The sequence below is a fragment of the Ctenopharyngodon idella genome, chromosome 17 (genome assembly GCF_019924925.1).
Source record: "Ctenopharyngodon idella isolate HZGC_01 chromosome 17, HZGC01, whole genome shotgun sequence".
Classification (NCBI taxonomy): domain Eukaryota; kingdom Metazoa; phylum Chordata; class Actinopteri; order Cypriniformes; family Xenocyprididae; genus Ctenopharyngodon; species Ctenopharyngodon idella.
The window spans coordinates 1,233,868-1,254,699 of NC_067236.1; the positions used below are offsets into that span (position 1 = coordinate 1,233,868).

A 20,832-nucleotide genomic window follows, 5' to 3' on the forward strand; every position below is an offset into this window, starting at 1 on the left:
CGAGTTTTGCACAGTTAAGCACCACTATAACATGTTTTTTATTTATTTTTTTATTATGATGATGTTCTTCATTGTCAACATGCTTCTTCTGTTTTGTCCTTCATGTATTCAGTGATATTGGTGGGTACACACACTTAAGTACAAAAACTTGCTGCAGAGTTTGAGTCCAGCAGCTTGAATAGTTCTTGCGTCATTCTAATCTCATTGCCTTTGCATTGGGAGTATCTTTAGCTGGGTGAGAGGATTGAGGTTGACTTGCATCAGTCATTAATCTTGTACAGCTATTAGTCAATATGGCGGAAATATATAATTCAGCAGTGTGCATTTGACTGTCACACTGGCCTGCACTTTACAGCAAATTTACAGGAAACCATCTATCTCACATAGCCTGTGTTTATTATTTTCCCAATGTAATGCCCCCTTGTGTTGTGTTTTGAAACCACAGGCCAGGGAAGGTTTAACGTTAAAGGGATAGTTTAGTTCACCTAAAAATGAAAATTACTCCATGATTTACTCACCCTCAAGACATCGAAGGTGTATATGACTTTCTTCTTTCAGACGAATACAGTTGGAGATATATTTAAAAATGTCCTGGCTCTTCCAAGCTATAGCGTGCATCCATCAATCCATCGTAAAAGTAATCCCTACGGCTTCAGGGGGTTAATAAGAGCCTTCTAAAGCTAAGCGATGGGTTTTTGTAAGAAAAATATCCATATAATCTAAAATAACTAGTCCGGCAGATGACTGCGCAAATCAACTTGCGCCACGAGAGTAACCTGTGATGTAATGTAGGATGTAGGAGTATCGTAAGCTTAGATGCCTCTCGCAATTTAAACAAATAGGGGTGTGCGACAAACTGAGGCTCCTCTTCTCTTTTATCGAAATCCTCCAACAATTTCTCTTTAATATTTCTCATTTTTTTTAAATTAAGGAAGCTATAAGTGAGATGCAAACTGGGAAGTGTCCAGGCCCCAGATGGGATCCCTTCCAGTGTTAATTTCGTTAACGAAAACTATGTCGAAAAACCTTTTTTTTTCCATGACTAATACTAGACGATGAGAGACGACACCAGTGTCATTAAACGATAACTGTGACTAAAACAACACATGCAATATCGTTGATGAAAAAAGACGAGACTGAAACGTGGCTAAAAGACTAAAAACTTCAACAAACAAAAGGGTAATATTAAGTGATCTACATTTTAAACAGTACTGTCAGTATTTTTGCTCTATTTTGCAACTAAAGCCACAGCAGAACTGCAGCACACAAGCTGTTTCGTGAACGAATCTGCGGTTTTGAATGAATCGGCAATGATTCCTGCATAAATACAGCTGCTGGCTTTGATACTGAAAGAATGAATGACTCGATGATTCACTCATAAAAACAGTGACTTACCGCCACCTACTGGCGGTTTTAATGTAATGTTTAAAAGGATCACTTTTTTATCATCATTGTATTTATTGAATTTTTTAAGCATTATTTATTTTACAAAGGTATTTATAAAGGTAAAAGAAAATGCACTGGAATAATCGATTTAAGAGGGCAAATATTGTCCCTTAATGGAAAAATTGTAACTGCATTCTAAGTGGAAAAGAAAGGGTATGCAGAAGGATGTCAAATCCCTCAGGGGGTAGAACACTGTAGAAAGTTTGAGAACCACTGAAAAGGGATATGTAGAATTGCACAAGTCCTACTGCTAAGAGTGCAATGTCAATACAGCCTGTTATCTTGATTCAAATTTTTCATAAGCCTAAATAAATTGGTCTAAAGAGAAAAATTATGACTATTTTGTCTAAAGACTACATATAAAATAGCTATCAAAATTAATGTTGGTAACTGTAGCCTGACTAAAAGTAATGACTTTTCATCGACTAATACTAGACTAAAATATGAAAGACAAAAATGACAAAAATGTGACTAAGGAGACTAAGGAGCATTTTCGTCTGAAGATAAAGACTAAGACTAAATCAAAAATGGCTGCCAAAATTAACACTGTTCCCTTCTGAATTTTTAATAATAATAATATGTTTATTTTTTATATCGCCTTTTATAGAACCCAAGGTCGCTTCACAAAATTAATACAATCAATAGACAAACAATAATACAATCAATTGACAAACAAAATATAACAGACAGTCAAAAGAGGCATTCAGAAGAACGGAAGTTGACAACAAATAACTACAGATAATTAAAATGAGAGGTCAAGCAATCAGATGATAAACATCACTTAGCCTATATCAAGAGAGTGGTCGTGTAACATACAAACAGAAAAAAGGGAGACAGAGAAGCAGGAAGGAAAAATAATTATTTACCAAGCAAAGTGAATAAATTAGTTTTAAGTTGAGACTTAAAAGTCTGAAGAGAGGAGGTAGCACGAAGATTATGGGGCAGCTTATTCCATTGCTTAGGGCCTATAATACTGAAAGCCCTACCACCCACAGTAGAGAGTTTATTCTTGGGCACGACAAGCAAGTTATCATTGCTAGATCTGAGGGTCCGGGCAGGAACATAAGGTTGCACTAACTCGGCAAGTTATTGAGGTGCGAGGCCATGACAGGCCTTATAAACTAAGACTAAGAGTTTAAACTGGATACAACTGACCACAGGAAGCCAGTGAAGTTGGTAAAGGATGGGAGTGATATGTGCAGATTTTTTTTTTGTTATATGTAAGGGCTCGAGCAGCAGAGTTTTGTACCATTTGAAAGCGTTTAATTGCTTTGGCAGCTGAGCCGCTATATAAGGAGTTACAATAGTCCAATCTGGAGGTTATAAAAGCATGTATAACAGTTTCCGCATCTCTAGAATTAAGTGAAGGACGTATACAAACAATGTTTCGCAATTGGTAAAAGCATGATTTAACAATCTGACCAATATGTAAATCAAAACATAGCGTAGAGTCGAACAATAATATTTGATTAGGGTTGATGTGAAAATACTAGCCAAAGTCCTCGCCAAACATCTAGAGGCTGTTTTATCAGATATTATTTCTCCAGATCAAACTGGATTTATTAAGAATAGACTTTCCTTTGATAAAATAAGATGTCTCCTTAACATTTTTTACTCACCTTCTCTGTCTAGAACCTTGGAACTGGTCATCTCTATGGATGCAGAAAAGGATAGAGTTGAGTGGCAGTATTTATTTTATACTTTGGGTTTGGTACAAAATTAATTTCATGGATTAGGCTTTTTTAATTCCCCTTTAGCTAGTGTTCAGACCAATAATTGTCATTCTAAGTATTTCCTTCTAGGTTGAGGGACGAGACAGGGGTGCCTGCTCTCGCCTCAGCTGTTTGCCATAGCAATTGAGCCCCTGGCGGTTGCTCTTAGATCATGTAGTATGACTGGCATTGTTAGAGGAGGTGTCAAGCACAGGTTATCCCTATATGCTGATGACCTCTTGCTATTCGTTTTTGATCCAGACAGTTCAGTGCCCACTGTGTTAAACCTATTTGTGCAGTTTGGTCTGGTCGCATATCAGGTTATAAATTGAATCTGCACAAGAGCGAGCTGATGCCTATTAATTCTGCTGCCTTAAAGTATCCTCTGCAAACACTGCCTTTTAAGACATCTCTGCACAACTTTACATATCTAGGCATCTGTGTAACCAAGATATTATAAGATTTATTCAATAATAACGTCACTACACTGATTAATAATTTAGTTCAAGACTTTAAGCATTGGTCTCTCCTGCCCTTGTCTTTAGCCGGAAGAATTAACTGCATCAAAATGAATGTACTTCCTAAATTATTATATCTTTTTCAGTGCCTCCCAATTTTTATCCCAAAACCTTTTTTTCACAATCTTGATAATTTGAATTTGATTCGTAATAATATCCTGCAAAAGCCTAAACTACTGGGTGGCCTCAGACTCCTGACCACACTATCTGCAGTAAAATATTCCAAAAATGTGTTAGTTATTAATAGCCTTAAGATTTAGACGCAGTTTTTGCGCCATTTTGGGATTCAGACCACCCCCTTTTCTTGTCCCATACACTCTAATCCTTTATTTCTCCCCTCTACCATGGATGGAGCATTTGCTTTTTGGAAGGAATGTGGTCTTGTCTCTTTTGCGGATTTGTATATTGATGATATTTTTGCATCTTTCTCACAATTAATTCACTCTTTTAATGTTCCTAAAAGTCTTTTTTTATATATATATATATATATATATATATATATTTACAGATTCAAGATTTTGCGTGTTTCACTCGCAAACAATTTCCAAATTTCCCAAACAAACCTCCAGCCTCTGAGGTTGATATGATTCTAAGTGCTCGTCCATGTCAAAGGGGGTCCATTTCAAAGCTTTATAATGCAGTCTTCTCTTTTCAGTCTATATCTTACCAATTCACTTTGTCTCACCTGGTCACAAGACATTGGTATAGAAATAGATGAAGAGACTTGGGCAGAAATTCTCAATCGGGTTCACTCCTCTTCTATTTGTACTCATCATGGAATGATACAATGTAAGTTGTCCACAGAGCTCATTGGTCTAAGAGTCGACTGGCTCGTATTAATCCTGCTATTTACCCCAAATGTGATAGATGCCACTCCAGTCCTGCCACTCTAATATATATGTTTTGGTCCTGCCCTGTCCTCTCTTCATTTTGGTTGTCTGTTTTCTATTCCCTTTCAGTTATTTCCTTGTGCAATATTCAACCCTCTCCTATCATTGGCCTCTTTGGTGTCCTGCCTGCTGATCACTCTTTGCCCCGTTATTTTGCTGATTTTATTTGCATTCCTCACATTGCTGGCCAGATGACAAATTTTGCTTAACTGGAAAAACTCCCATCCCCCATCACATGCTCGGTGGATTAAAGACACCTTATATTTCATTAAATTTGAAAAAATTTGACTTTCTCTCCACCGGCCGAGTACATCATTTTCTAAAATTTGGAAGCCCTTTGTAGCCTACATACAAACTCTGCAAAATCTGTCTGATTAAAGCCTCTTCATTCCAGCTAGTAAATTTTATTTTAGCATTGATATGTAGAATTCAGTTTTAAGTGCACCTAATTCTTTGTCTCTCTGACTCAGTATTTCTCATTTTTCAATTGTTATCCTCTGATGAGAATGCATTTATATATTTATTTTATTTCTACTACTATTCTTTTATCATTGTTATTATTTCTATGTATTTATTTATTGTATTTTTTTTTTATTTTTTTTTTTGTTTATTTTCTTTCACTCTGAATGTATCGTACAAAAAAAAAAAAAAAATTCATTTTAGACTTCTAATGCGTGACCGGTGTTTTGCTTTGCTTAATCCTCTGTGCTTCCGTGTTCGTCATTACGTCATGCTTCGGGTCAGAGGTCACTCGTCTGCTGCAAATCGCTGTGTATGGCCATCTGCCGGAAGCTAGTTATTATAGTTAATAACGTTTTAATTGTGGATTTTTTTTTTTACCAAAACCAGTTGCTTCGCTTCAGAAGGCCTTTATTAACCCACTGGAGCCATATGAATTACTTTTACGATGGATGGATGGATAAATGCATTTTTATTTTTTTTTGCTTCAGAATCTTGGAAGAGCCAGGGCCCTCATTCATCAACAGTGCGTAGAAAAGGTTCTATATTTTGTCCTACAAATGAAATTTAGAATGTGCCTCAGTACAAGAAAAGCCGTATTTATCAAATGTGTGCACGCAGTTCTTACGCACATGAGTAAGCAATCATTGTTGATAAATCCCACATGTGCGTAAGTACCATGCTCGTTCACGTTCATGGTCATTAGCATTCGGAAATGCCTCTAATGAACCATATATGGTGACAAGACTTCCCTTTAAAAACCACATGATTGTGTTTTTTCCTCACCGCAATAATGGCAAAGAGAGCGCTCTGTGCTGTCGCCAAGCAGATCAGCACGATCTTGGAAAACGCGCTCTCTGCGGAGCTATTCTACCACTAGATTCTCTGCGTAAGCATGCTCAGAGGTGTGCTTATATTTACACACATTTCTACGTATTAGTACAAGTTGGTGAATCCCACACTTTGCGTAAAACTGTTCTTATGCATCCATTACGCACAAATCTGTCTGTACGCACCACTGATAAATGAGGGCCTAGGAGGATATTTTTAAATATATCACCGATTGTGTTCATCTGAAAGAAGAAAGTCATATACACCTAGGATGGCTTGAGGGGGAGTAAATCATGGGATAATTTTCATTTTTTGGGTAAACTAACCCTTTAAGTGTCATTCTTAGAATATACTACCGGTCAAAAGATTTTTTTAATGGTTTTGAAAACGTTGTTATGCTCACAAAGGCTGAATTTATTTGATCAAAATACAGTAAAAATATAGTAAAACTCTAAATAGTTCACCCAAAAATAAAAATTCTGTCATTAATTAATCTCTGTCCCACCATTGACAGCCTACACAACTACCACTTTCAAGCCCCAGAAAGGTAGTAAAGACATCATTAAAGTAATCCATCAGACTTCAGTGGTTTAACCTCAATTTTATGAAGCGACACAAGTGCTTTGTTTGCGCAAAAAATAATTTACCACTTTACAAAATATTAATCTCCAATGCGTAAAATTGAGGTTAAACTACAGGAGTCACATGGAATACTTAAATGATGTCTTTACTACCTTTCTGGGGCTTGAAAGTGGTAGTTGTGTAGGCTGTCAATGGAGGGACAGAAAGCTTTCAGATTTCATTAAAAATATCTTCATTTGTGTTCCGAAGATAAACTAATGTCTTACTAGTTTGGAACGACATGAGGGTGAGTAATTAATGACAGAATGTTCATTTTTTTGGTTGAACTAACCCTTTAATATTGTAAATATTACAATTTAAAATAACTATTTCAAATACTATTTTATACTATTTTACTATATTTTAAGATGTAATTTATTCCTCTGATGAAAAGCTTAATTTTCAGCATCATTATTTCAGTCTTCAGTGTCACATGATCCTCTAGAAATCCTTCTAATATGCTGAACATTTAAAAATAGTGTATACTAGTAAAGAATAATATATACTATAAAGCTTCTATAATAGTCACAGTGTTGAATTCTTATGATTAGGTATCTGTCAAAGAATTTGAGGTTTTTCATTTTCATGACAAGTATTTAGAGCTGTTAAAATATTTTAGTAATGTAAAAGTCATTTGAAATGTTCTCAGAAAGAAGAAGGAAACCTGCCTTAAAAAGTGCACTTACAGTAATAGCAACAATCCAGGCATTTTAAAGATTTACATTATTACATTACAATGTTCTTTATAAGATCACAGAAGATACATGCTCCTACAATAGTTCAAGGAGTCCACATAACAGTTTAAAAACGTAACATTCATTTGCAAAGGCTCTGCTGTCACCAAATGTTGAAAGTTGGCATGCCAATTCTACATTGGGGTAAGAACAGCCATTATTTTTTAGGTCAGCAGCATCGGTCAAAAAATGTCAGTCAGGAATGGAATATTTATCAGCTTTTTGGAGACTAAGAAACTTCATAATCACCTGTAGTAATACTAATTAGCAATACTAGTAATAGTCATTTATAATCATATACATGAGAGATTTATGTAACAGTCTGTGAAGTGTATTGTATATGGATGAGTCTCATGAAACCTGTCAATATGTCACATCACCCCAAAATCAATTCATAATTTTTTGCATTGTGACACTATTTTCATGACAATTAAGAACATTTTAGCACACATAAATTTGGGACTAAAATGTTTTTAATTGGGGTGATATATTCGAATTTGAGTACATATCAATACAAGACTTCCTGTACTGTCTTTGCTGATTTAAATTTTGATTATAATGCTTTATAATTCATTTCAGTAGATTTTTTTTTTCTCTTTTTGTGCAATTACTTCTGTAAACTATTATGTAAATGAATGTATATGTGTTAGTTACATATAAGCTACTGCATGCTCAACAGTTTCTCAACTCTCTCATATCTACAGTGTCTACTCCAGTTCAGAAACAGGCTCATGGATGAAAGCCAGGAGCTTCTCCTGCAGCTCCGTAAATGTTGGCCTCTCCTTAGGGTTTGACCTCCAGCACATCAGCATAATGTCATAGAGCTCTTCAGGGCAGCCAGGTGGTCGCTGCATCCGCTCTCCTCTCTGAATGGCTCGAACGCATGTCATTTTGTCTTGACCTGAGATTGTAGAAGGAAGAAATATACCAGAGTTGGGTGAGATGCAATCCAAGCTAACAGGGAATGTTCTCAAGGTGATGATACACGGGGCAACTTTTTGAGCAGTGTAGCCGAGCAATGTTGCTTGGGCACTTTCCCATTGAGAATGAGCAACAAATTTCTATCTGCATACTTTAGATAGGTTGTGGGCAATTTTTTGAGATCCTCCAATCAGAATGCTAGCAGTCGATCACATGACTGGCTTGGAGATTTCAGAAAAAATTCAAACAAGATGGCGGCCTCTCACTGGCAGTGGAGCAAAGAAAAGGAGAGTGAACTTATATCTTTTTATGCTGGTAAGTTGTCATGTGTCAACCCAAAACAGGGAATTTACCTCATTTAATGCTTAAAATATTAACAGGTGTCCAATTTAATGTGCACAGGCTGTAATTTAGCCATCAAATGTTTTCAGTTAAATACTAAAAAGGCGCGTTCTGTTTAACGTCTGTAGTGGTGTTGGCTACAGTGTTGCCAACTGCTTTCAATTAAAAGTAGGTAAACTGGTAGCTAAATGTCACTAGATGACATCATAATGGCAAATTCATTGATCTATGTAAATATGAATATAGAACAGTGGGCAAAATAAGAATCTAGATAAGGTTTGTCCAAGAAGTTGCTAGATTTGTCCCTAAACTTTTTAAAAAAGTCTCAAAAGGGGTGGGGAAGTCACTAAATCTAGTGACAAAATCACTAAATTGGCAACACTGGTTGGCTGTAGGGTGTATGACACGTGAAGGTAGCTTTTGACGCGATTGACTTGGGTTTGAATCCGCCTTTTGCCAAACTCGCTCTTCTCCCTTTTCCTATCACAAATTAGATCGGAAATATTTGAAAAGTTGAAATAAAGTGCCTAACAAGTGTTTACAATAAAGTATTTATTGGGTTGGCAATAGATTCGCTCCTCTCTGTCTCTGATTGGTTGCTGCCAACTGTCCGTTGCCCTAATTAGTTGCCCTGTGTCTCACCCGGTTGCCCGTTGATGGCAACATTGCTCCAAAAAGTTGTATCATCACCTTATAGTTATAAACAAACGTTCGGTCAGTAACATTAATAGAACATTCATTCAAAGTTATCTGGTCTTTAATAACGTTTGCACAGGGTTGCCAGGTTTTCACAACAAAACCTGCCCAATTGCTACTCAAAACTAGCCCAAAACTAACCCAATCGCGTTTTACGGGGGGGTCCCACAGTAAAAACGTGTTCTGGGGGGTAAAATCCGCGTTTTTGGCATGGCTCCACGGGTAAAAATAGCATTCCAGGGGCTAAATATCATGTTATTTGGGGTCGCTTCAACCCGCGAACATGAAAAACAACCCGCGCCAACAGTGTAAAAGTAGCCCAATTCCGTGGGAAAACTGAGGGCTTGGCAACACTACGTTTGCAAAACATTACCACAAAAATGTTATTTATACATCACTAATGGAACTTTTTTTCTGATACGTTTTAGTTGGACGTTATTACTAGTTTTAGAACCTACAGAGAACATTTACAAATTAATGTTCCCATAATGTTTGCAAAATAATAAAATGGACAGTTCCCTTAATGTTTTCTCTAATGTTCACATAACCAAGAAAAAAAAAAAATTAACCATTTTAAAAACTGGACATTTTGAACGTTCAGAGAATATTCCAAAATAACATTTTCATAACCTAATGGGAACATTAGCAAAGCGTTCTTTGAACATTTATGTATTATGTTTAGGGTGTGAAGCATGTTTACCAGGGTATGGGTCATCTCCATATGTGACAATTTCAGTTAAAAGGATGCCGAAAGACCAGACGTCACTCTTGCTTGTGTACTCCTGATCCTCAAATATCTCAGGGGCCATCCATCTCACAGGGACCCTGACATCTGCAAGTACATGAGAACTGTTGTACATAGTTTTTGTATGTCTTATCATTTGTTTGCATCAGCGAACGTTTCAAATACCTGAAGAAATCCTGTGGCTTCCTGGTAGATTAATTTGAGCGAGTCCAAAATCGGCTATTTTGCAACACTGCATGTCAGTAAGCAGAATGTTCTCGGCTCTCAGATCCCTGTGAACTATTTTGTTCTCAATGTAAATCATTCCTTCTGTAATCTGAGAAATTCAACAAAATAAAGACTTAGGCTAGTTTGCACAGGGCCTTAATCACCATAGACAATGACAGGGACAAGTCTGCCCCAATAATTAGAAATGGCTAAATTGCTCCCCCTAATTTCTTATACTTGCCAATATTTGACAAACATTTTAGGTGGTTTTACAGTGCTTGGTAATATGTCAATAATGATGAACACAAATTAATGTGTTCTCGTAATCTTTAATTAAAATATCTTCCCTTCCCTCTAGCAACAACATTTCTATTTTTCTCTGATGATGTGTTAACTAGTGCGTGGGCAGGACAAACTGTCACTCACATGAGATCCACCAATAGCAAACCACAACCATCCAATCAATTATCCATTAACAAAATCAAGTCCCATCTTTTCTTGTTTGAGAAGTTCACGAATCCCTCTCCTTATGTAGCCCCTAAAGGGAAATGGTGAAGGAAAAAAAATATGTGAGATGGAGGAAAAAATATTTTTCAATGCTTTTGCGATCTCTCGCAAATGTTTTGCGTTTCCCCAAGAAACATTGTGTTCCCTCGACAAAAACTTTTGTGTTCCGCCGAGAAACCTTGCATTTGCTTGCAAAGAGCTCAAAATGCAAAGTTTCTGGGGGGAACGCAAACGGTTTTGCCAGCGAACGCAAAGTTTCTTGGGGGAACACAAAACTTTTGTGATAGAATAAGCATTGACTTCTTATTTTTCCTCCCATCTCTTTTTTTTTCCACCACTATGTCCTTTTAGGGGCTCTGTACTGTCCTAGTACTGTTCAAAACACCTCTCTGCTTAACATTAATATCAATATTGCTGTCTCAGGACCCTTAAACCAACGGAACGACAAGTCTATGAACTGCTTACTTATATAGAGACTATATTGATATATATTGGTTATATGTATATAAAGTAGCCCTGCACTGAAATATCCAGAAATAACTTTTCCAACTGCTCTTATTTTTTAATTAAAGGGTTTCACCTGTCATATAAAGACACTTTTCACCATCCTAATCGATAAAATCCTGCCCTACCATTTTCCCCCATTTATTTTCCTGTTTCATTGTTCAGCTAAATTGTTTTTAAGGAAAACTGGCCATATGATTTTTGTTTTGATACATTCCAGACAACTGAATTACACTCAAAGAAATCAAGTTACCTGGACAGCAAAATCCATCATGAGCGAAAACTCTAGATCTTGTTTCTCTTTGTGGCCTAGGGAAAGATATAAACTTATGTGTTTATCTCTTAAATTGTATAATTTTTTTCTGTAAAAGCAATGTGTCAATTAAGATCCAAGATTAAGGTAAAGGTATCTGTGGTGTTTATTATCTGCATACAATTTAAAGGGTTAGTTCACCCAAAAATGAAATTTCTCTCATTAATTACTCACCCTCGTGCCGTTTTACACCCGTAAGACCTTCGTTGATCTTCGGAACACAAATTAAGATATTTTTGTTTAAATCCGATGGCTCTGTGAGGCCTACATAGGGAGCAATGACATTTCCTCTCTCAAGATCCATAAAGGTACTAAAAACATATTTAAATCAGTTCATGTCAGTACAGTGGTTCAATATTAATATTATAAAGCGACGAGAATATTTTTGGTGCGAGAATATTTTAGGCCTCACGGAGCCATCGGATTTAAACAAAAATATCTCAATTTGTGTTCCGAAGATTAACGAAGGTCTTACGGGTCTGGAACGGCATGAGTGTGAGTAATAAATGACAGAATTTTCATTTTTGGGTGAACTAACCCTTTAATATTAGTTCACTTACTGATGAGAAATGTCTTTAAAGAGCCGTTTTTCATGAGCTCTGTCACTAAGCAGATAGGTTCACTAGTGGTACACACAGCATAGAGCCTCAGCAAATGTTCATGACGCAGCTCCTTCATGATCTCAATCTCTGTTTTGATAGTTGGATAATTGACAACTGCAAGTAAAATGGTACAGACAAAAATTGCATCATAAAGCAACCAAGAAAAATAATTTGAGCAGTGTTGGTTTGAGGAAAAATGAGTCAGTGGTTCTCAAAGGGTGGCTCGCAGCCTCAAAATGAACCAGGTTTGTTTTGGGTCACAGTTAGCAGGTGACGACAACAACAACATTCATGCATACTTCCCATCCCCCTTTTGTGCATAATCTGCATATATAGACGAAAAATGCGGTGAACTCAAATTTTAAGGAGAAAATACTCAGCAATGGTGTTAACTGATGAATTTGCACATGGTTTGTCTTAAAGCATATTAAAACACCACATAAACATATAAACAACATTAAAAAAAATAATTTTCACAACAGGAGGACTTTAAGTTTATAGTCTAACTAAGATGTGCTTTTGTTTGATAAACACTGTTTTTGTATGATAAACACTGTAAAATATGAGACCTGAAATAAAACCAGTTGAGAACCACTGAATTAACCAGTTTATTGATTACCTTTGAACTCTTTGATGGCCACTTCTGTCGTGTTGTTCCAGAGCCCCTGCCACACCTCTGCAAACTCCCCACTGCCAAGCTTCTTTATTTTGGTAAGTGAACTTCTCTCTACCTCCCATTTGGTGTCAAATGACAGAGAAAGAGGAGCTGGCTGGTCCAACTAAAAGAGTAATGAACAGATTGGAATTGTGCTGGGAAACTTAATTATAGGATGCTGATGTGCTCTCAGTAATCTGTTGGTTCAAACTTTTCACTGACCTTCACACAGGGTTCATGAAGCTTTGCGCAGAGTCCGCCTTCGTTTTTGGAGTAAAACTGTATCAGCTCACGCAAGGTTGGGAAAGTTGTATGATGAACAAGAAAAAACTGCTTGTCATTTTCTCTCTGCTTGATCCTGTAATGTCGTGCATGAGTTCCATTCCTCACTTTAAAAGAAATCATTACAGAAAATGTTATTCAGCTGCTCTGAAAGTTAAGATCAAGGTTGGTTCATTGTCAATTGATTTATCTCTTTTCAATTTAGTTCAGTTAAATAGAAGCAGTAGAGGACTGAGACGTTGTGTGTGTGTGTGTGTGTGTGTGTGTGTGTGTGTGTGTGTGTGTGTATGAATCACATGTACCTGATAAGTAGTAATGATCATTCTCATAACACTTCCAGACGAGAAACGCACCCTCGTCATTCTGTGGTCTCAGCAGACATCTCCTGGCCTCTATCCGCATTTTAACATTCTCAAAATACCATCTGAAAATCAATCAATACTAGTTTTTATTACGTCCTTTTTTTATTTGTTCAGTGTAGTATGCGGTGTAACAACATTGTACCATAGATTAAATGAACAATAAAGTAAACATGAAATGGATGAATCTCAAAGAAGTGATTTCCAAACCTTATCTCTATGATTATTCTCATGAGTCATTTCTACAGAAAAAACATAAACTGAGCAGTGACAGCACTGTAGCTATTTCACCAGAACTTGTGAAACGGGACAGACGGGATTTCCAGTTTCATTCAGGCAAGGATTCAAAACACAAAGCTTGAGATTACTCTATACATTATTACAAATTGATCAAAAGTACATGCATACAAGTATAACTTAAGGACTTACAACTCGGCCTCTACGCTATCCAGTGGCTTGACGAAGTCTTTAGGCACATATCCCTTTTCCTCCACAAAGATGTTAGGTTTGTCACCCTTAGCCGTGCGTCTCCTCACATACAACCAGTACTCAGTCTCTCTAGTTACTTCCAGAATATCTCCCTTTTTCAGATTTAGATCCCATATTGTGCGTGAGGGATAGTCGTAGATTGACCTGAAGACCCTTTTACGGTTGAGGGACGGCTGTTCGTTCTTCGTTCGGCAACACGGGCAGCGTCGTTTACAGGTGCATGCAGAATTCCCCATGTTCACCAGTCTTATCTGCTCGTGCCGTGTGCATACAAGCAGAGTGATGGTACGATGGCATACCTAGCTTACTATACTACCAACTCCCTGTAGCCAGACAAGTTCCCATTGGTTACGATTAGTAGGTCAAGGAAGTATTTCGCAAAAAAAATGATCAGAATTTCCCTGATGTCATCCAGTTGGGTTTACTTAAGCAATAACAAAAGGCCATAGCGTGCATGCATATCTTTTCAACAAGGTGTTGTAGTAGATACTTTGGAGTTGCACAAAAGCCAAGCAACCTGAAACACTGTATCTTAAAAAAATGTCCCTTCATTGTGAGAATTCATCACTTTATTCTGTGTTCAGTCTGCATTTCGAATCACAGGAGAAAGTAAACAATTTAATAGGTGAATCTCACAAAAAAAAATCTGGATCATAATTTATTTGCTTATTTATTTTATTATTTTTATTTACTATAAAATGTGTACACTTGCAAAGTTTAAATGTAAGCATACATAATTGTAACATATGTGCATCATTTTATTGTGTGTTCAGTCCACAGTGCTGTTGTTTTTGAGGAGTTGAGGCAGGCGTTCAATGCATCTCGAATAACAGAATGACAATCCAAATGACGCTGTGCTTCAGCATGAGTGCAGCCACACTGGATCATCACCAGTGCAGTTGGGACCACCTGCCAGTGCAGAACATAGGTATAAAAGTTAAATCTGCCTTTGAAAATAACACAATGCTTTTATTAAACTTCATAAATGTACTTTTTTTCTATCATTTAATATGCAGAGGCAACTGTAATAAGCCATTCGGGGCAAAAGTGTAAACAATGTAAACAAACCACTGCTGTACTGTGGTGTTTGGGCGGGGCTATTTGTTTGTCTGAGAATAGTACGTGGAAAACCTGTTTGCAAATCTTTTTTTGCAATTCTGCATGGTGACTAGTGGCACAGAAATGACACCTTTCAACTTCACTTGTTTAGTTTTTCTGTCCCATGTTTCTTACAGTACTTTAATCAATCGATGTCACTATGTTGATGTCTTATTGGTTGATTGTAATCTCCTTTACTGTACTGTATGTTCTTTAAGGCAACTGAAATGACTGAAGAAATCATCATTTGAGTGTCGGACACTGTTTTTTTTTTTTTTTTTTCTGTAATTAATCACCATTAAAAACTTTTTAATATTTTTATATTGTAATAATTTCACAGTTACTCTTCAAATTAATGTAGATATAACTTAAAGGCAGCATATTTTAAATATTAGTTAAATTGCATCTTTTTATGAATGAAGGCCAGTATCACTGATACCAATACTGGTACTGATGTCTCTATGAAATAGATTATAAAACAAAACAACAACAACAAAAAAAACATTAATTATACACATTCAACATTACAGTATAACTGAAAGCTATCCATTTCAAAATTGATAAGGTTTTTTAAAAAAACAAACAAACAAACAAACAAACAAAAAAACTTTTAATTTAAGTGAATTAAAACAATCTTCACATAAACCCATTATAATAAATGTCATATTTACCTGTGGCCTTCCTACCTGTTTCAAGTTATCAAACACTTTACAGTCTTCACTGCATAAATTATAAATTAAATATAGATTAATCCCTATTAAAGCTACAGTTTTCTCAGTTACCTTTGTTCTTTTATTAACATTAATGACAAACATCACAGCAACTGGTTTATTAGGCTGCTGTCACTTTAAGACTTGCCGTTGGCGAGTGGATCTGACACCCATCAAATTATCTCACACATCTTTAAGGTCTTTTAAAACGTGATTTAACTCATTTTAACTCATTTAAGGTACGCGTCTTTCTGTGCACACAACACACACACACACGACATTCACAGAGTGCGTCCTTGTTTGTCTTGTGGCGCTTGAATGGTTTAAAAGTATTTGCATTAATAAGAGCGTGATTATATAATGTAATGCTAGCCAAATTATGACAGAAATAATGGTTGCTGTGTTAATTGTGCTAAATATTTTTAATGTATTAAACTGAAAATCTTAAAGGGTTAGTTCACCCAAAAATGAAAATTCTGTCATTAATTACTCACCCTCATGCCGTTCCACACCCGTAAGACCTTCATTCATTCAAGATATTTTTGTTGAAATCCGATGGCTCAGTGAGGCCTGCATAGCCAGCAATGACATTTCCTCTCTCAAGATCCATTAATGTACTAAAAACATTTAAATCAGTTCATGTGAGTACAGTGGTTCAATATTAATATTATAAAGCTACGAGAATATTTTTGGTGCGCCAAAAAAACAAAATAACGGCTTATATAGTGATGGCCGATTTCAAAACACTGCTTCAGGAAGCTTCAGGGCAGTATGAATCAGCGTGTCGAATCAGCGGTTCGGATCGCATGTCAAACCGCCAAACTGCTGAAATCACATGACTTTGGCGCTCCGAACCACTGATTTGACACGCTGATACATAACGCTCCGAAGCTTCAGGAAGCAGTGTTTTGAAATTAATATTGAACCACTGTACTCACACGAACTGATTTAAATATGTTTTTAGTACATTAATGGATCGTGAGAGGGGAAATGTCATTGCTGGCTATGCAGGCCTCACTGAGCCATCGGATTTCAACAAAAAATATCTTAATTTGCGCTCCGAAGATTAATGAAGGTCTTATGGGTGTGGAACGGCATGAGGGTGAGTAATAAATGACATTATTTTCATTTTTGGGTGAACTAACCCTTTAATTGCATGCGTCAGAGTGGCTAAGAGAAACTCTAAACAGCTGAAAGAAAAAGCTGTTTTCAGCCAACAACCCTGCATCAGAGTAGAAAGGCCTGAAAGACACCACCAATCACAAGATACCATCCCCTAGCACTGTCGAATCAACAACTGGCCGATGGCCTGAATGAGTTTTATTGCAGGTCTCACACCCCACACCCATTCTGACTTTCTCTAAACATTCATCAACACCTCCATCAACCCCCCTCTCCCTACCTCCTGCACTTATAATCTGTGAATATATATATATATATATATATATATATATATATATAATAAAAGTAAAAGATTACATTTTTGACCTGTGTTTTGTTATAAATATCTTATAGTGACAAAGTCCATGCTTTTAATATGCATCCACTGAGGAGAAAAAAAAAAAAAAAAAAAGAGCAGGTTTGTGCACTATTTGATAACACTTTACACAAAGCTTCCATTTGTTGACATTAGTTAACATGAACTATCAATGAAAAAAAAAAAAATTAATATTATTTTATGGACCTTAGCTAACATAAACTAACAATGAGCCGTTGTATTTTTATTAAATAAAAACAAACATTAATAAATACTTTAACAAATGTATTGCTTATTGTTGAACACATTGACAAATGTTAACTAATAGGACCTTACTGTAAAATGTTACCTACTTGTGAATGTTACCTTCTTTGTTTCTGTAAAAAAAAAAAAAAAAAAAAAACGCCTTTAAAAGTAAGTGTTAGGCTATGTAACCTGACAATTTTTTTAATCTTTAAAACTTCTGTCTCCCTCCACAGATGTTCAAGATAAATAAACCAGTTCTTACTCGCTCCCGTCTGTTAGCCACATCTGTGTGTTTGCGGACATCTGCTGAGGTCATGTCTTCAGTCAGATCATCTGTACTGTAGATGGCTCTCAGTAGAGCACTTTCACACTCTGTTTTGGAGCAGCCTGTGAACCGCTGACAGTAATGGTATATAATTAAACCGGTCAAACAAAAAGCACACACAGGGTTCATATTACAGTTCCAGCTCAATTACTTTTCAGAATTGAAAGCTAAAATTAGCCAGACATAAGAAAATATGATTGGTGTTTGCCCGTGCAAAACTCATTGACACAATATCAGGGTGTTCCCATGGTACTTTCAATAGTTTTAGCATGTTGCATTGTTGTTGTTATGGTATTCTGGGTGGTTGTTAGGGCAGGATATTCAATATATAGTTCCAATAAGAGATCAGTATAGACAATTCATTACTGATACCTGTAAAATGTTGATGGCTCTCCTGTACAACTTGCTGTTAGTTACTCTGAGATCTATCATGTAATTCATGTAGACTTTTCCCTTCAGTACATGAGCTCCTGTGCTGATTGCATTAAGACACAGTTTGGTTGAAAGCTCCCACTTCTGTCTCTGTTGAATAAAAGAGGGTTTGAAATCTTTCCTTTATCTTTATTTTTTATTTTAATCTTTACTTATACACAGGGCTTGACATTAACATCCACCAAATGCGAGTGGATTTCAGCATTGGCGTGTAACGCAGTCACTCCTAGCCACTTTGGCGGGTTGAATTTTATATATATTTTTCAATTGTAGCCTTTAAAAAGCCATCTGAAATAATAAACTAAGTGCAATGTAGTGTTGTCAAAAAATATAATTTTTTTTCGATACATATCAATATTGAAATATCTCAAATGCTTTCAATACTCATTTTCCGCAGAATAGATACATGATACCAGCTGTGCTTTCTCGCTCTCTCATCTCTCCGACAGCTAGTTGACACACAAATGTGCCTCCCCTCACTCGTTTCATTTTCTCCGGATGAATATTGTTGGTGTTAGGGCTTGAACTTCGGCATGGGATTGCACATATTGTGAATAATTTTACTCATTCCCACAGATTTTGTGCTCACACACAATGTGCATGCACATAAAGCTGCCTCTTAGTACTAAATTGAGTTATTTTTTGCTGCTTATTGCACTTAAACCGTCAAATACACACAAAATAATGTCAAAATGCCGGTCTTGGCGAGTATTCATGTAAACACAGTCAGTTATGTTTTAAAGGGTTAGTTCACCCAAAAATTATAATTATGTCATTAATTACTCACCCTCATGTCGTTACACACCCGCAAGATCTTTGTTTATCTTCGGAACACAAATTAAGATATTTTGGATAAAATCCGATGGCTCAGTGAGGCCTGCATCGCCTTTTTCAATGCCCATAAAGCTACTAAAAACATATTTAAAACAGTTCATGTGAGTACAGTGGTTCAACCCTAATATTATAAAGCGACGAGAATACTTTTTGTGCGCCAAAAATAACAAAGTAGCAACTTTATTCCACAATGTCTAGTGATGGGCGATTTCAAAACACTGCTTCATGAAGCTTCGAAGCTTTACGAATCATTTGTTTCGAATCAGTGGTTCAGAGCGCCAAAATCCTATGCTTTCAGTAAACGAGGCTTCGTTATGTCATAAGTGTTTTGAAACTTCGATAGTTCACGTGACTCTGGCAGTTTGATACGCGCTCCGAACCACTGATTCGAAACAAAAGATTCGTTAAGCTTCATGAAGCAGAGTCACTATTTTGTTATTTTTGGCGCACAAAAAGTATTCTAGTCCCTTTATAATATTAAGGTTGGACCACTGTAGTTACATGAACTGTTTTAAATATGTTTTTAGTAGCTTTCTGGACATTGCTGGCGATGCAGGCCTCACTGAACCATCGGATTTTATCAAAAATATCTTAATTTGTGTTCCGAAGATGAATGAAGGTCTTACAGGTCTTATTAATGACAAAATTTTCATTTTTGGGTGAACTAACCCTTTAAGTGAACATAAACAGTTAAGAAAGAAAACATGAGTAACAGTATAATGGATCCGTGCGTCAGGTCTTAAAGTGACAGCTGCTTACAAGATAATATTAAAAATATCTATATGGCAGTTTTTTACCCATATCAATGTCAAATTTGTGCCCAGTGAAAACGGTGAGTGGCTAGTAACTTTGGAAAACCACTAGCTACAGTGGCTGGTGAGCAGAAAAGTTAATGTTAGCCCTGCTTATATGGCTAGGTATTACAATATAAATATGTCAACTAAATATTACTTACCATTACAACTGAGTTCTCCTTCTCTGAAGAAAAAGGCCATGTGATGTTCAGGACCTTTTCAAACATGTTGCAAACTCTTTCCTGAAACAATTAATATATATACAGTATATTCATATATTTGTGTGTGTGTGTGTGTGTGTGTGTGTGTGCGTGCGCGCTTTTAATTGACCACAAATTATTGGTCAGGAAATTAGCAAAATTTAAGCAAATGCACTACTTAAGAAGCCACTGCTGTCTCAGAAAACATCAAAGACAGAATAAAGTTTTTTGGCAGAATATGGGAAGTTGTGTGTGGAGTGATGAATTACAAAGAAACTTGAGTTGCATGGTGATGCTCCAGAGTGGTGTCTTCAAAACTTCAACACTGCCTCTTCCTGTAAAAGCTGTCTGCAAGTTGGGGAATGCTATTCCATGCTAAATTACTTTATCTAGAGTATTTCTGCAATTCTTTATAATTTTCTGACCAGTGATATGTGATTGAAATGGTTAAGACCATTAAAAGACCACAAAATATTTTTGCCATTTTTGGCTTGGCCCTTTTTTTTTTTTTTTTTTTGCACAGGAGTGCCTACATACATACATACATATGCAAAAAGCAAAAAATGAGCTGATTACATAAACAGCACTATGCATTTGTAAAGACGTGTAGTGGAAGGGGAGTGAGAAGTTTTTGCTACCGGCAAAAATCCTGATTACTCATTTTACTCACAGGAATGGTGAATTTCTCAAGGTCATGAGCAATTGCATACAAATTAAATGTCCTTTGCCTCAGTTGATTGGCCAGCGCCGTCACCTCATGTAGGTCATCTTGAGAGAGATATTGAAATATATTTAAAACATATTCAAGGAACTGCTCATATTCCAATTTGACCGTATTGTCAAATGCATAACTGATTCATGTTTGCTTACCATTGACTGTAAA

The 20,832-nt window shown here is 36.4% G+C and overlaps 1 protein-coding gene and 1 long non-coding RNA gene across 2 annotated transcripts; both read right to left on the reverse strand.

Moving 5' to 3' along the window:
• Positions 1-7,200: 7,200 nt before the first annotated feature.
• Positions 7,201-14,586, reverse strand: si:ch73-340m8.2 (tyrosine-protein kinase SRK2). The gene is made up of 9 exons (XM_051869054.1): positions 13,774-14,586; positions 13,288-13,409; positions 12,926-13,092; positions 12,668-12,827; positions 12,007-12,162; positions 11,387-11,442; positions 10,081-10,231; positions 9,871-10,002; positions 7,201-8,112 (listed from the first exon to the last, which is right to left on the reverse strand). Exons 1-9 carry the CDS (start codon positions 14,067-14,069, stop codon positions 7,919-7,921), a joined length of 1,434 nt encoding a protein of 477 aa, XP_051725014.1. The 5' UTR covers positions 14,070-14,586; the 3' UTR covers positions 7,201-7,918.
• Positions 14,587-14,594: 8 nt separating this feature from the next.
• Positions 14,595-17,764, reverse strand: LOC127499004 (uncharacterized). The gene is made up of 3 exons (XR_007926014.1): positions 17,627-17,764; positions 17,472-17,495; positions 14,595-14,742 (listed from the first exon to the last, which is right to left on the reverse strand). It is a non-coding gene; the product is annotated as an uncharacterized LOC127499004 (long non-coding RNA).
• Between the last annotated feature and the right edge of the window lie 3,068 nt (positions 17,765-20,832).

Bases quoted from the DNA above. Each gene is read 5' to 3' on its own strand.
- si:ch73-340m8.2 (XM_051869054.1), bottom strand. From the start codon at position 14,069: ATGGGGAATTCTGCATGCACCTGTAAACGACGCTGCCCGTGTTGCCGA. The intron at 11,443-12,006 runs GTAAGTGAACTA...ATCTTTCCCTAG, and splicing joins TTTAAAGACATTTCTCATCA to GCCACAAAGAGAAACAAGAT. The intron at 8,113-9,870 runs GTAAACATGCTT...CTACAATCTCAG, and splicing joins TGGAGATGACCCATACCCTG to GTCAAGACAAAATGACATGC.